At 38.5% G+C, this 17012-nt stretch overlaps 1 protein-coding gene and 1 pseudogene across 8 annotated transcripts in view; one reads left to right on the forward strand and one right to left on the reverse strand.

Annotated features, from left to right (window-relative positions):
- Positions 1-17012, forward strand: part of HCFC2 (host cell factor C2) — an 86405-nt gene that overhangs the window by 27960 nt on the left and 41433 nt on the right. For all 8 annotated transcript variants that reach the window (XM_002711233.5, XM_017342078.3, XM_008257001.4 and 5 more), the window contains 4 exons: positions 112-164; positions 10063-10237; positions 13465-13665; positions 14190-14263. In XM_002711233.5, coding sequence (XP_002711279.1) covers positions 112-164; positions 10063-10237; positions 13465-13665; positions 14190-14263 — 503 coding nt within the window. The remainder of the gene's footprint in view (positions 1-111; positions 165-10062; positions 10238-13464; positions 13666-14189; positions 14264-17012) is intronic.
- Positions 4648-9114, reverse strand: LOC127491098 (26S proteasome non-ATPase regulatory subunit 10 pseudogene; annotated as a pseudogene).

Raw genomic sequence — 17012 nt, forward strand, 5'->3', positions numbered from 1 at the left:
AAAGATAATACTATTTTAATTTTTAAATTGTAACTTTAAAAAAATTGACTGTAATACATTATATTTAAGTTAGTTAAGAATATATCAGTCTGAACTTTCTCATTCTTACAGGAGTCAGGATGGACCCCTACAGACAAGGCACTAATAACATCATTCCGAACAGTGTAAGTTAAAAAATTAATGATGTAAATGAATGTGTATGGTTACAACCATAATTTTCATTAAGAATTTTAGCACTTTACTTTAGGTCAGGGGTCCTCAACCCTGGCTGCATACCAGAATTTGAGTCCTTCCTCAGATTGAGTGAAATAGAATTTTTAGGATGATGTCCAGGCACCTGTCTTTAATGCAGCTTCACAGACCATTGTGACAGTGGCTTGAACTGAGATTCCTGCTCCAATACACATAACAGCAGAGGCTATTTCATCATAATTTATACTTACATATCTGTATTTTGACACTTTAAAATTTCACATACACTCTTATTTTAAATTTCTAAAGATGTGCATTAAAATGTGTATGAAATATATTGTTTTTTAAATTATTTATTTATTTGAAAGCAGAGAGAGATCTTTCATCCACTGGTTCACTCCCCAAATGCCTGCAAAAGCTAAGGCTGGGCTAGGCTAAAGCCAAGATCCTGAACTTAGTCCCTTCTGCCTTCCATGGTACATATTAGCAGGTGGGAAGTGGAGCTGGTCTTGAACCCAGGGATTCTGATATGGGATGGGAGTGTCCTAAGTAGCAACTTAACCGCTGCACTAAACACCCACTGTTGGCATATATTCTTCACTGTATTTTATTTACCAGAGAATATCACTTTCTAAATAAATCACCTGTGTAAGTGATTTCTTTTTTTTCTTTTTTTAAAAGATTGATTTTATTTATTTGAAAGACAGAGTTACAGAGAGGTAGAGCCAAAGAGAGAGGTCTTCCATCTGCTGGTTCACTCCCCAAATGACTGCAACACCCAGAGCTAAGCTGATCTGAAGCCAGGAGTCAGGAGCATCTTCCTGGTTTTCTATGTAGGTGCAAGGGCCCAAGTACTTGGGCCAACTTCCACTGCTTTCCCAGGACACAGCAGAGAGCTGGATTGGAAGTGGAGCAGTTGGGATTCGAACTGGTGCCCCCATGGGATGCCGGTGCTGCAGGCCAAGGCTTTAACCCATTGTGCCACAACACAGGCCCTGAAGTTATTTCTTGTTTATTTCTGTGTTTATAGACCACAATAGATCTGTGTGGAGACTAATGAATAAGCTTACTAAGATTGATTTTTTTTTTTCTATCAAATTTCTGTCTACATTACTAGCCTCTTTGCAAGGAAAGGGATGTAGGTATAAGCTAACCTGTTCTGAGCATGATAGAGGACCAGTAATAATGCAGGAAGGAGTACTGCAAGTAAAACATGTACAGTTTGTTTTTGAGTAACCTATTTTAAGACATATTTATGATGTGCATCTATGTATATATGTTATATGTGTGTGTATGTTTTAAGGTTTACGATGGGAAATAATAGTTTCCTACTTTATCCCTAGATCCCTACTCCCTAGAAGTACCTACCTTAAACTACTTCAGCTTTCTTTTAATATTTGACCAACTACTAAATAAAATCCTTAATGCTGTCACTGCTTGATTTTCTAACTTTAGATCAATTATATTCAGTAATGGAAGATAAAGATTTGATGATCTCTTAAAATATTTTCTCATCCCCTCCCCACCCATTTATCTTTTGCTGGTGACATAGTTACAGATGAGCTATGTAGTATGTCATGATTCTGTGTTTTTCCTGTTGTTAATACTGCCTCCTGTTTTCATTTGCAGCAAAATTATTAAAATTCCTCTCAAAATATTCAAACATGCAAGGTAGTTTTCTTTATTTTCTTTTTTCTCTTGGAAACTTTCTTCCTGGGTCCCTCTGTCTTCATACCCTGGTCTCTAACGGTTCTTTTCTAGGCCTGCTGCATAGCCATCATCTTACAACTTCCATTTGTATCATAGTAGGAAGTTCTTTTATTTCTTTCCTGTGTTAAAACCTGTGATTCTTGGCCTCCTTTCTCTTTTTTTCCCCCAAGATATTCAAAACTTTAATTTTTTTAAATATTTATTTATTTGAAAGTCAGAGTTACACAGAGAGAGGAGAGGCAGAGAGAGAGAGGTCCTCCATCTGATGGTTCACTTCCCAATTGGCCACAACGGCCGGAGATGTGCTGATCTGAAGCCAAGAGCCAGGAGCTTCTTCTGGGTCTCCCATGTGGGTACAGGGGCCCAAGGACCTGGGCCATCTTCCACTGCTTTCCCAGGCCGTAGCAGAGAGCTGGATTGGGGGAGGAGCAGCCGGGTCTCGAACCGGTGCCCATATGGGATGCCAGCGCTTCAGGCCAGGGCATTAACCTGCTGCACCACAGTGCCAGCCCCCAAAACTTTAATTTTAAAAAATTGCCTTTATGGATAATTTAAAAGTCTCAGAAAGCTCCTTTGCTCTCCACCCAAGAATTCAAAATGATATACAGCAGCACAAATTCATTTTAAAAGAACATTATTAAAAAGGAAGAAGATGGTATCCACAGGCATAAGTCCAACTTGTAAGAAGTAGTGCAATCCTGGGCCGGCGCCGAGGCTCACTAGGCTAATCCTCTGCCTTGCAGTGCCGGCACACCGGGTTCTAGTCCCGGTCGGGGCGCCAGATTCTGTCCCGGTTGCCCCTCTTCCAGGCCAGCTCTCTGCTGTGGCCAGGGAGTGCAGTGGAGGATGGCCCAAGTGCTTGGGCCCTGCACCCCATGGGAGACCAGGATAAGTACCTGGCTCCTGCCATCGGATCAGCGCAGTGCGCAGGCCGCAGCGCGCCGGCCGTGGCGGCCATTGGAGGGTGAACCAACGGCAAAGGAAGACCTTTCTCTCTGTCTCTCTCTCTCTCACTGTCCACTCTGCCTGTCAAAAAATTAAAAAAAAAAAAAAAAAAAGAAGTAGTGCAATCCTTACATAGTCAGAGTCCCAATGTTAGTAAGGTTGCCTTAACCACCAGAATTTATAGCTTAATTCCTCCACTTAAGACCAAGGAAAAGTTACAACTCCTCCAAGGGTAACACTGTTCTTGAATGATGGCCCTGGATGAGTCCCAAAATTTTCTACTTGACATGTTGAATTTTTCTTTTCCACTGGCCCTCTGAATGTTTCTTCAAATGCACTACCATTATTTTCTACTTCTTTTGATGTGAAGGTAAATGAAAATTTTCTTTGGATAGAGCATGATATTGGGACATGACTTCTGACCTTTAGAAATACTGGTTCATATGAAACTGAACTCTCAATAAGAATACCCCAAAGGCATTCATATTTCCTGATGCTACAAGAAGTAAGCATATAGATGAACTCAAAGTAACTAGACAACACTCTGCTTACAGGGTAGCCAGTTCCAAGAGAGAGCTTATAAGCCTGTGGATGCAGTTCATCCACAAAAGGTGCCCGTCTAACTTTGACCCGGAGCCAGAATTCAGTACAGGCTACAAACAAGTCTTGCAAACTATGAGCAGACACAAGAAGCAGGAGGTGCCCTGCTAGCACATCAAAGATCTTCATGGCTTCCAGATCCTGAACCAAAGTGTCACAAGAAGCAGGAAATCCCTTGGCCTCATTTCTGTTGTCTTCCCTTGCTTTCTTATGATAGTCCCATCAGCAGTTTCCTGAGAATGAGTTCATGAGAGGTAAACTTTTTTGAGATCTTGTATATCTGAAAATGTCTTCAGTCTGCTCACATTTTGTTGATAATTTAGCTGGATTATGGAATTCTGTATTGGAAACATTACTCTCATAAATATGAAGGCATTTTCCTGCTGTCTTTTAGTATTTGGTGTTGCTGTTGAAAAGTCTAATGCCACTCGGATTCTCGATCATTTATATAAGACCTCTTTTTATCCCTAGTATTCTGAAATTTCAACAATGATATGCTTTAGAGTATGTCTTTTTTAAGTTCTTTTTCTTTAAACATTTTTTAGTCTCTTTAGTACAAGTCAAAACACATTTTTGTTACATATCATTTTAACAAGTTTAACATTCTTTTCAATACTGAATGATCCAATCTGGATAACTTTAAAACTCCCTTTTCAAAAACAATATTGGGTTTTAGAAGGAAACAAGTTATCAGTAAGGTACGTGAGTCCACAGGCTATTGTTTTTCATTATTTTAGAGCATTCTCTCCACCTTAAAATTTAGTCCATATATATATATACATATATATATTTCTCCTATAACAAAATAAATTAAACCTTATAATTAAAAAAATAACAATCAGAAATATTTGGCATAGGCCTCTGAGTGATCTTGAGAAATAAGTTAGGATATGTTTTAAGTATGAGAAGGAACATGTAGAATTACCTAGAACTACATGGCAGGACAATTGGACTGCTGCCTCTGAGGGGGATGGAAAGTACATGGGAGAGTGCTGAAGACTTGCAACAGACACAGAATCACTTATTCCAAATAAACCACATTTAATACAGAATAATACACAATAATAACAGAACAATCTTGACAATTATTTAATGCTTGGAAAGCATGTTGTAAGTTTAGGACAGTAACTCAGGAATATTAGGTAACATGTTTATAACACTTTGAAGGTGAGAAAGCTTAACAATTCATAGAGGATACCTTGTGTACAAGTATATTAATTTCCAGGAAACTGGAGACAATGGAAAAAGCATGCAAAGTAAGGATAAATCCAAGCTGCTTAATATTACACCATTCTCTTGAGGATTAAACCCAGGCCACATTTGGCTACTTGCAGGGATGTCTTGTCTTCTTTATTTTCAATGTGAAAATTTGCTCCTTGGAACACCAATAGTTTTGCCTCTTATACTCTCTCCTTATCATAGGCTAAGTGTCCTTGGCTGCTGCACAGTGCTTGATATAGCCATCATAATGGTCCATAGTGTCTGGATTAGCACCGCCTTGCAGTAACATGATAGCAGTCTCTTGTCTGCTTTTGAAAGCTGTGTTGTATAGAGGAGTACAGCCATTCTGATTGACTGCATTCACTGGAGCACCCTTTCCCAGAAGGGCCTTTTCAGTCTCAGGCCAGCAGAAGCAGTGATGAGAAGAGGAGAATTCAATAATTTCTGTATGTCCATCTGAGCATGCCCGATGCAGTGCAGTTCTGCTGTCCTGGTCAATTCTAGTAGCCAAGGATTTATTGTCCAGGAAGCTCTCTCTCAACTCCTCCAGCTTCTTGCTGTAAGCCAGGGTGCAGGCCATTAGGTTAGACACCACCCCTCCATTTTGCTTTCCCAGGATCTCCCTGAAGCTCCAGGAATGTCCACCTCACATTGCTGGCTCCTATTTCCTGTCCCTTTTTAAGTTTTTAAAACTCTTGTTGATTCTCCTGAACTAGTCCTCTAATTTTAGTTTTTATCTCCTATTTTCTGTGTATTCTACTTTGTGAAAATTTTCTATTTTATGTTATGAATGTTCTATCTAACTTTAAATACATTTAATTAGTTTTTTTTTTATTTGAGAGACAAAAAGAGCACCCATCCAAATATTCACTTCCCCAAAGCTGATGATGGGCAAGGGCTAGATCAGTCCAAAGCCAGGAGCCTGAAATTCCATCCGAGTCTTCCATGTGGGTAGCAGGAGTTTAAGCACTTGATCCATTATCTGCTGACTCCCATGGTGCATTAAAAGGAAGCTGAATCAGAAGCAGAGGAACTAGGACTCAACCAGCACTCCAGCATGGCATGCAAGTGTCCCAGGCTTAACCCGCTGGGCCACAAATCCTACTCCTTCTTTCATGTTGAAAGTAGACATCAAGGGGAGCTTGGGAGGTCCATGTGTGTGAGCATGAATTGTTGATTAGTGGACCTAAATAAGGGCAATTGGGAGAGGACCTGTAAATACCAGTATCTGTGAGTCTTTTCTTTCAGGCAAGTTAGTTTCCTATTAGAATTCTCCAACCTCTTCCCAAGGGTTTATGAGTCTGGATTTTTTTTGATTGTTTTGTTTTAAGATTTATTTTGTTTGTTTGTTTGTTTTTTGAAAGGAGTAGAGATATTCCATCCACTGGTTCACTCCCTAAATGGCCACAACATCTGGGGCTAGGCCAGGCTGAAGCCAGGAGCCAGGAACTTCATCCAGGTCTCCCACGTAGGTGCAGGGGCCGAAGGACTTGGACCATCTTCTACTGCTTTCTGAGGCCATAGCAGAGAGCTGGATCAGAAGTGGAGCAGCTGGGACTTGAACCAGTGCCCATGTGGGATTCCAGCACTGAATATGGCAGCTTAACCCATTATGCCATAATGCTGGCCCCTCTAAGCCTGGCTTTGAGTATTCTAGGAACTTAGTAAGGGAATGAGTGAGAGTATCTTTCTATTCAACATGTAGACTTTCACTTAATTCCTATTTTCAGTATGGGTGCCTCTTCCTTACCCTCACCCAAGGGACCCTGTTCTGTAGTCTAGACCAGGGATTGGGAACATGTGGCCTACAGGGCTCATGAAATTATGTGGTCTGGCCCTACCAAGGCAACCACAGGCAGGACTTGAAATTCAATAAATCTGTAGCAGGATAATTTCTCTTTAAAGATTTATTTGTTTTTATTTGAAAGAGTTACAGAGAGAGAGGAAGAGACAGAAAGAGATCTTCCTTGTGCTAGTTTGCTCCCCAGATGGCCAAAACAGCCAGGGCTAGGCCAGGTGTAAGTCAGGAGCCAGGTGCTTCTTCCGGGTCTCCCACATGGCTGCAGGGGTCCAAGCACTTGGGCCATCTTCCTGCTGCTTTTCCCAGGCTATTAGCAGGGAGCTGGATTGTAAATGGAGCAACCAGGACATGGACCAGCGCCCATGTGGGATGCTGGTATTGCAAGTGGCAGCTTGGACTGTTGTACCACAGTGCTAACCCCTAGATCCTCACATTTCAGCCTTTCTACTTATTTCGCGTCTTTAATTAGAATAGGGGAGAGGAAATTGACCTGGGGTGCTGGGAGAGCAGATCTGGGGCTCCAGCGCTTCTTCTGCAGGCTTTCAGGTGGCAGTCCTCTGCTGTCACTTGGAATCTGCACCACTGACACCACAGGACCTGATGCTTTTCTGAGCCCTGTAGCACAAACCCTGCAAGTCTTAGTGACTTTCTACCTGTAGGCTCTTAACTTCTAGTTTTTTTCTGCTTTACATCTTATCTACCATTGTCTCTTCTCCCTTTCTTTTTCCTTATAATTTTTTACCTTTATACTTTTTAAGTTTCCATTCCTACTTGAATTGGATTTTTGGAGAAATATCCTGAAATATATATATTTTTAATCTACCATGTTTAACCAAAAATCTAGGAATTTCTTTATTCTTATTTTACACAATTCTAGTTAGATTATCTGAGTTTAAAGGAAAGAGCATAGTAGAGACACTGTAACGTGAAGATACTGGAATTAGATGAACCTGAGTTTATATTCCAGCTTTGTTATTTACTGGCTACCTGAGTTCTCAGAATCTCATTTTCTTCATCTCTAGAATAAGTCACATTATCCAACTTAAGAGAATTCTTGTAAAGATGAAGTGCGATAAGTTTAAATGTGTAGCATGATACCTGGCACAATGTCTGGTGCAATGATTGTGGCTGTCATTTATTAACAGAAGCACCATCACCACCATTAAGGGCAAGCACAGGGCATGTTATAGACAAGTATCCCTAGAGAAATCATAAGAGTTGACAATGAAAGTAGAGATAGAAAGTAAGAAGAAACAGATAACTGAAAAGGAGCAGAAATATTGAAGTATTTGAATGAAGCCAGGTCTCTTTCATGGTTCAGTAGTCCAATAGGTATTGGTAAATTATCACTGATGTACACATTGATGATTTAATCAAAAAGCTCAGATGTGTTCGATATAGTATGTTTTAAAAGGCAGAGAAAATGTAATTAGGAAGGTTGTTATCTAAGATGTTTAGCAGTAAAGAATACTGATATGTGTAAGAGTACTTCAGAAAGCTCATGGAAAAATAGAATTAAAAGATAAATTTATTTTGGTGCAAAAATGTTTTTTACAGGTACACTTTTATGAAATAAACATACCTGTTTCTTGTGTATCCAGTTCTGAAAATATTTGTAATCTTCCCTTCCCCCTTTGATACTTGTACAAGCTTGTTATAAAAATAATGGAGAAATGTATAAATCAATCTATTTAGTTTCTGAAACATGGCCAACTCTCTCTCGCCCCCTATCCAAAATTTAAAAAAAAAAAAAAAAAAAAAAAAAGATAACCTTTTTAAAACTCTTTTCTAGTTTTGAACAAATTATTTCCCTAATTCATACATCCTTAATCTCCAGCCAATCTGAGTTGTGGGAAAGACATGAATTTGTAGGTTTGACAACTTAGACTTTCTTGAGGAGAGAGCAAAACCTGTCCCTTCAGTCTCAAGCTTGATGAAGACAGTGACCACCTCCTTCTGCTTCCCACTACAGTATCTAGAAGTTCACATTTGGCATTTACAGTTCTTGGTTTACAGGGGTCTGAGGGTGAAGCTGTTACTTCCTTCTTAGCTCTTGGTACTGTCTTCTTGTTTACTCTTGCCACCAAAGCCAGGGGGCCTGGAATTCACCTTGTCCCTCAAGCCTCCGATTTTCTTCCCTTCCCAGCGGTGTGGGCCCCTACCTGGCTTTCCCCAGGACCCTGCCTGTCTCTGTTTCTCTTCCCTTTCTGGCTCATTTCCTCCTCTTGGTGGCCTGCCCTTGGCACTTCTCCATTAGCTACTTAGTGTCACATTATCTGCCCTTGTCACATCCAGCTTAGGCTTCCAGCTGTTTTTTACTGGAAGTAGCTCCATCTGGTTGGTTTGCGTTTTTTCTGTTTGTTTGTTTGTTTGTTTCTCAGCTGCAAAGTCTGAAACTTCCTCCTCTTGTTGGAGGCTCATGGCACTTACTCTTTAGGGAAGACAGGGAGTAGAGACCTTAGCCACTTGGCATGGTGATGCCCAGCTCCCTCTTACTCTGGTATCCAGTAGAGTGCATGATGGCTGTGCTGGGCAGCTGGGTAGTGTGCATGCAGATTCGTTTTTGGTCACCCATTCATTCCTTTTTTGGCCTGAATGCAATTGGCAAACTGGTCCTCTAAAGGGTCAGCACCACTGGGCACCATGCTCTACCATTCGTTGGTGTCGTCCTTGGTGAGCTGATAACTCATACCTCCTCCTGCACCAGATTGGCCTTCTTAGGACAGTTGTTCTTGAAGTGTGCCAGCTGCCACAGCCAGGGCATCAGCTTCTCATGCAGTAGGCGAGTGAGTGGTGGGCCTAGGCAGCGGAGCCACCAGCGTCTCTTCCACGCACCCCATGGCCACAGCCCAGTTGGGTGGTTCTGGTGAGAAGCCAGCAGGTTGCCTAGGTCAAACTCTAACTCCACATCCTTGTGCGCCTTGATGTGCCTGTAGTTTCTCAGCTTTGTCCAGCTCTGCCTTTGCCAGCAGCTCCTCCATGTTCTGGTCCTCCATGGCTCCACTTTGGCTCAGTTGGTGCCAAATATTTTTGAAACCCATAGATAGCCTTTTCACAATACACATTTCCTATAGACTTTTTGAAGACTCCTCATGTATGTATTATTCTTTCCATCTGTATGGAAAACTCAGTCATATTGAATAATTCATTTGTATTAAAGTTTTGTGTAACTGAGATTTTACTTTTAGGAGTTATTGGATCTTTAGCATATATATCTAAATTTTGATGAGAAAATTTGACCAGATGTTTAAGTTAGTTGCTTTGATGTTTTTTCCTGTATTACCTAAATATTTACTTGTAATACTTAGCTACTGCTTATGAAAATAATGAATTTTTTTCTCAAAATATAACCTCACTTTCTCCTTTAAAAACTGATCTTTTGAGTGTAGCAATTAAGTGAAAATAAATGGTTTTCTTAAAAACTTTTATAAAACTTAATCTAAGGAAATTAAGAATATAATTTGAATATATCTCACACTTTAGTTAATTTATTTTCAAAAAAATTTAAATTGTAAATTACTTTGATTTTTTTTACTTGTATTTCTATTTCATCGAATACTGCTTGCTACAGTAACCTATTTTATTTCTTGTAGATCAGTGATACAGTAAACAGTGCAAAAACTGAACATACAGGCATGAAAGGAACTTTAATGAAAAACACACCAGACTTCAAAGCATCAACAGATTCTAATGCTATTTTACATTCATCTTTGGCATCTAATGCTTCTAATCATAATAGTGTGGAAGACATGCTAAGGAAAAATGAAGGTATAAGGATGATATTTTAAATAAAACTAAAGCTTTTTATGGTGACAGGGAATTATAGAGCCAAATGGTTTTGATCCATTTTCTCATATAAAATACTTACCATCTAGAACCTAGTTATGAATGATGTCAGAATACCAAGTAACTGCTTACCTAAATAATAATGTTTAGTTAAAATGTTATAGAATATAAATAAGCCAAGTTTTTATATGGCATTTGAGGCTGGCCAGTGTGTTCAGTTTTTTGTTTTTTTTTTCCTAAAGGTTTTTGTTTATTTGAGAGAGAGCATTACAGACAGAGAGAGGGAGAGACAGAGAAAGGTCTTCCATCTGTTGGTTCACTCCCCAAATGGCCACAATAGTGGAGGTGGGCTGATCCAAAGCCAGGAGCCAAGAGCTCCTTCTGGGTCTCCTACATTGGTACAGGGGCCCAAGCACTTGGACCATCTTCCACTGCTTTCCCAGGCCGTAACAGAGAGCTGGATTGGAAGAAGGCAGCCAGGACTTGAACGGGTGCCCATATGGAATGTCAGCACTGCAGATGGAGGCTTAATCCACTACACTACAGCATCGGCTCCCAGTGTGTTCAGTTTTAATGTCCCATTACTTAGCACTTTTAACTGTCTGAGATTATTTATTTTGAGCAAGGATTATATCTGTCTAGTTCATGTTTCCTCAACACCTAAATTTGTGCCTGGTAAATAATAGGTACTTATTAAATACTATTTAGCAAGGTACTAGATTATCCTCAGAAAGGCAGTCCGTTTGTAATTACTGTTGATTAGTCCATTCATTGCATTTGTTAGATAGCTTATAATTTGTTAATATGCATATTTGAATATTATAATACCATCAGTTAAGTATGATATTAAGTATGATCTCTAATTTCAATATCTCAAATTATTTTATTAATTTCACTGATATATTCCTGATATAAGAACATGTGACTTTATTTTTACTTTGAAAAAATCATTACAGCCATATAAATCTGAAATTATTTTTTGATGACTCAAATTTAATGAGATGGAATTTTTTTAAAAATTTATTTATTTACTTATTTGAAAGCCAGAGTTAAAGAGAGGAAGACAGAGACAGAGAGAACTCCCATTCACTGGTTTACTCCCCAAATGGCTGCTACAGCTGGGACTGGGACAGGCCAAAGCCAGGAGCCAAGAAATTCATCCAGGTCTCCCACATGGGTGGCAAGGGCTCAACACTCAGGCAATCTTTCACTGCTTTCCCAGGCACATTTTGCAGGGAGTTGGATCAGAAGCCAAGCAGCTGGGACTCAAACCAGGGCTCAGATTATATGCTGACATTGCAGGTGGTGACTTAACCCTTTCTGCCACAATGCCAAACTCAAGATGAGCATTTTTATTTCCATTTTTCTTTATGAGTCAAGGATAGATTAAAAAATACTTAAGGAAGATAGTTTTATCATTGCATTACTGTGGAAGAGGAGAGTTCTTTTGTTTAGTTGAGTTTCTTATATAAGGGAATTATTTGGTCATAATTTTTACAGTTTAGTCCTAGACTTTAACTTAAATTTATTTCTTATAATGATTTTCTATGTGTTTATTTTACAAAGAGGTTTAGCCCTGAATCAAATAGAAGCTTTGAAGTTTCAGAATCTTAGTGCATTCTAAATGAATGTTACAAGGCAGTTTGAATAAGGTTAATACTAGGTAAGTAGGAAAACCAGAGTGTTTGTATAGTGACAGTGCCTGGCATATCATAGACACTCAAGTGTATCTAGGGTAATCTATCAGATTAACAGGAGGAGTTTGACTTTTTCTCTCTAGGTTAGGGTATGTTTCAAAAAGTGGAGGAGTAACATTAGATTTTTAAGAGTGCATTCTAGCCTCTCTATCAGAAAGCACTATAGTAGGAAATGATTGGGAAACTTGTTAGGAGATGGATAGAGACTAAAGCAGTATTTGGGATGGATGGAGGGAATATATTATTTAAAAGACTTTAAGAAAGTTGCATCTGTTAGACTTGCCAGCTGGTTGAATTTGAGAAATACAAATGGTTTGAACGTGGCTCCTAGGTTTTTGGGTTGGAATCAGAATGGATGATCATACTCTTCATCAAAATAAAAAGTAGAGGAGCAAGAACAGTTTTAAGAAAAAGGCTTGATTTTGAATTTAGTTTTTTTGAGGTATTTAATGAACACACTGGTTTAGATCTCTTTTTTATTTTTTTAAGATTTATTTTTTATTTGAAAGGCAGAGTGACAGAGAGGCAGAGAGAGAGAAAGAGGTCTTATATCCAATGTCTCACTCCCCAAATGACCACAATAGCTGGAACTGGGCCTATCTGAAGTCAGGAGCCAGGAGCCTCTTCTAGGTCTCCCACAGGGGTGCAGGGGTCCAAGTCCTTTTTGAAAAGGAATATGTGGTCAGCATTATCTACCTTGCAGAAAGATCAAGAAAATGGAAATTGAAAAGTATCCCTTAGAAATCATTGCTTTCCAGAGCCATTTCATTAAGAGTAATGTGCTAAGGATCCAAACTGGTGGGAAGTTAAGGAAATACAAATTGCTGTGAAGGGAACTGGTGAGAAAAGTGATAACTGGAGGGAACTTGTGGGTCAAGGAAGATGCATGTCTATGACTTGGGACTAGGTGATGTGTATAGGCTGAGTGTCAGAAGCTAAAGAATAAGAAACTGGTAACCCTGAAAAGACAGGAGTAATTGATAAATGATCCTAAAACTGGGACAAAGAATGGTACAAGAATGCAGGAGGATAGCTTAAACTTCTGTAGGAAAGAGATTAGCTCATCTTCTGAAGTGGAAAAGAAGCCAGGGAGGATGGGCTGAAGATCATAAACACATTTCTAGTTTAGGACAGAAGAAAGCAAAAAATTGAGGGAATTCATGCCTGATTACCTCTATTTTTTGCCTCTAAAATGAGAGAGGCAAAGCCATTTGTTACACAATTTACTACAGTTCAAGAACTTTGGTTCAATGTATGGAATGGAAGAGGGAGCTGGGAAGATAAACATCCATTGTAGATCTAATGCACTTTATTTTTTCTGAACATTTTATGCCTAATGATAAATTTATACTAATGCCATTTAGTATGTTTATGATTTTAAAACTGAAAGTATCAAGAATTACACAAGAACTATGAGACAATAGTTATCCGTAGTTATATAATTTTTAAATTTCAATCCAAAATTTTTATTGTTACTATATTAATATTTTTATCTTTTCCCTTTAAATTTAGGTCCTCACACGTCAGCACACATAGGTGTACTTAGTTGCCTGGACTTAAGAACAGTAGTCTCTGAAACTTCTGTATCCAGTACTGTTTCCAGCACACAAACCATGGTAACCCAGCAGACCATTAAAACTGAATCCTCCAGTACAAATGGGGCAGTGGTTAAAGATGAAACTTCACTAACAACATTCAGTACCAAATCTGAAGGTTTGAAATGTGTTTCACATACTGTATTTTGAACCATTTATGTATATAAAGTCATCAAACTTACTTGTCTTAGTTAAGAATGGCATTTCATCTTGTTTGAATCATATAAGCAGATAACGTGTTTCTGTTAAATTCATATAAAATATTCTTTGCTGCCTTACATAATATATTTAGATTAGCTCACACAGAAGTATACTCAGAATATATCTTCTCAATCATGAATAAATCAGCAAACCTTTCCTTAGAAGACCTTAGTTCTTGCCTGTGGGTGCACAATTTTCCCAGCTTGGTTGATTTCTAACTTTGTAAATTCTTATTGTTTTGCAATAGGAATTCTGTTTCATCTTTGGTAAACATTCATTGAAGTTCCAGCTAGTCATTAAGTATTTATGAAAATGAACTTTATTCAGTTATTTTAAATGTATAGTTGGGCAGTATTAATAGTTGTATATTTATAAATTATGCTTTAATGTGTCTGATAAGTTATTATATAAATAAATCTTATGTGATTATTTAATTTTTAGTTGATGAAACATGTGCTCTGCCTGCAAGTAAGATCAGCCGTGTAGAGACACATGGTGCAGCAATGCCATTCTCTGTAAGTATATAATCTTGTGACGATGCATGTTTACAGGTGATTATGTGCTTTTAAATGCTGAGCAATTTCTAAATAAGTCATAAAAAGGTTCTCAGGTCTCAGTTAGTAATGAATTGACAAATTTAGAAACAAACAATTAAATAGGAAAATGTCCATAGTATGTTTAGTGAAAAAAGCTGTATAATAAGCTGTGATCTCATGGTTTGTTTGGTTTTTTTTTTAAGATTTATTTTATTTATTTGAAAAAGTTACAGACAGAGGTGGAGACAGAGAGAGAGGTCTTCCATCTGCTGGTTCATTCCCCAGATGGCCACAATGGCTGGAGCTGCACTGATCCAAAGCCAGGAGCCAGGAGCTTCTTCTGGGTCTCCCACACGGGTGCAGGGGCCCAAGGACCTGGGCCGTCTTCTACTGCTATCCCAGGCCATAGCAGAGAGCTGGATTGGAAGAGGAGCAGCTGGGACTAGAACCGGCGCCCATATGGGATGCTGGCACTTCATGCCAGGGCTTTAACTCTCTGTGCCAAAGCTCCGACCCCTATCCCATGTTGTTAAAAAGTACACACACTATATATATATATATATATATATATATATATATATATATATATACACATATACATACATACATACATACATATATACATAACATTCACAGTTGTACATGCATGCATGCACACACATCCACTGTAAAAAAAGATAGATGACTGTCTCCAAGTTGTGGAGCCACAATTTTTACTTTCTTGTTATATTTTTCTATGACATGTACTTTTATAATCAGAAATATGTATATATACCTACCTGTATATATAAAAATCTTCCAAAAAATTCACTGAAATGTGTATTATGGAAAAACTATGTATAAATTTCAAAAAATTTTAGCACCAATATAAGCTTATCTTTAAAGAAATTTTTTTACTTGTCTATTTTCATTTCATTTGAAAACGTGAGAGAGATAGAGACCAATAGAGAGATCTTACATTCACTGATCCACTCCCCTAAAGCCCACAAGAGCCAAGACTGGGCCAGGCCAAAGCCAGGAGTCCAGAACTCAGTCCAGGTTTCCTACATGAGTGTCAGGGACACAAGCACTTGAGCCATCACCTGCTGTCTCCTAGGGTGTGCGTTAGCAGGAAGCTGGATCAGACATAAAGAAGTTAGAACTCAGGGACAGTGATGTGGCGTAGTAGGCTAAGCCTCCTCATTAAGTGGAGCAGGAATTCCATATGGGTACCAATCTGTGTCACTGCTGCTACTCTTCTGATCCAACTCTCTGCTTATGACATGGGAAAACAGTGGGAGATGCCCCAAGTGCTTGGGCCCCTACACCCACCCATGTGGGTGACCTGGAAAAAGCTCCTGGCTTTGGATTGGCCCAACTCCAGCCATTGTGGCCACTTAGGGAGTGAACTAGCAGATGGAAGATTTCTCTCTGTCTATCCCTCTCTCTGTCTGTAACTCTGCCTCTCAAATAAATAAAATATTTTTAAAAAAGAAAAAAAAAAAAAAAGGACTCAAACCAGGCACTCGAATATGGGATGCAGGTGTCCCAAGCAGAGACTTAACCACTGGACCAAACATCTACCTCTAAACTTAGCTTTTAATTACATTTCCTATAAATTTTTGAAGTGCCTTCAGATATATGTGTACAAATATCTAAATACAAATTACATTCATGGTTAAAGATAGACTGTGTTATAGAACAGAAAAACTTGCATGGCTCTATTATTGTTAGCTTCTTAGTAGGAGCATGACAGAATATTGCAATATTACATTACATAGGATGACCTAATAATCTCTGAGAATGGATTGTTTTATGGAAGGCAAAAATTGATCTGCCTGGCACCAAACTTAAAATGCTACGAAAGCATTTCACAAATACATCAAGATTGTCTTAATTACATAAATGTAAGAAAAACACATACATATATGAAGATGCTTCAAAAGTTCATGGAGAAATGGAATTAAAATATGTCTATTTTGGTACAAAAAATTTTGAAATATATGCATATTATTTTATAAAGTGCATTTTTCTGTTAGCTTTTTTTTTTTTTAAGATTTATTTATTTGAAAGAATGATAGTGTGTGTGAGAGAAAAAAAAGGAAAAAAAAAAGACCTTCCATTTGCTGATTCACTCCCTAAATGGCCACAGTTGCCAAGGTTGGGCCAGGTCAAAGCTTGAAGCCAGGAGCTACATCCTGGTCTCCCACATCTTCTGCTACCTTCCCAGGCACATAAGCAGGAAGTGGGGTTGGAAGCGGAATAGCCAGGACTTGAACTGGCACTCCAGTTATGGGATGCCAGCCTTGCAAACGGTGGCTAACCCACTGAGCCACAGAGCCAGCCCCACTGGGAGCTTTTTGAATACTTTCTCATGTATACTTTTTGAATATTTTTTAAAAAATTATCCATCATTTCAACTCTGTTGCTATGAATAGGAGTTTTTATTTGGCCTAATTGTTTACTTTTTAAGATCTTTAAGAATTATCTATAGTTTTCAGTTTTATGTATTTCAGTTATATATTCATTTACCTTTATTGAATTTCACTTTTCCAAAATATTAAGTCTTAGTGTTCTTAGACTCTTTTTCAGAGAAGGATTATTAAAAGGAACTTTGTTTTTTCTCAAGCCTGTTTTACAGTGCATCAGGCAGAATTATAATTGTTATTTCAGCTGGAGCCAGTTGTTTTATAAAAGTTGTTGAGAGTTTCTGCAACTTTAAAAAAGGAAAACAAATTTAAAGCTTTTT

Source organism: Oryctolagus cuniculus, chromosome 11, assembly GCF_964237555.1.
Source record: "Oryctolagus cuniculus chromosome 11, mOryCun1.1, whole genome shotgun sequence".
Taxonomy (NCBI): Eukaryota; Metazoa; Chordata; class Mammalia; order Lagomorpha; family Leporidae; genus Oryctolagus; species Oryctolagus cuniculus.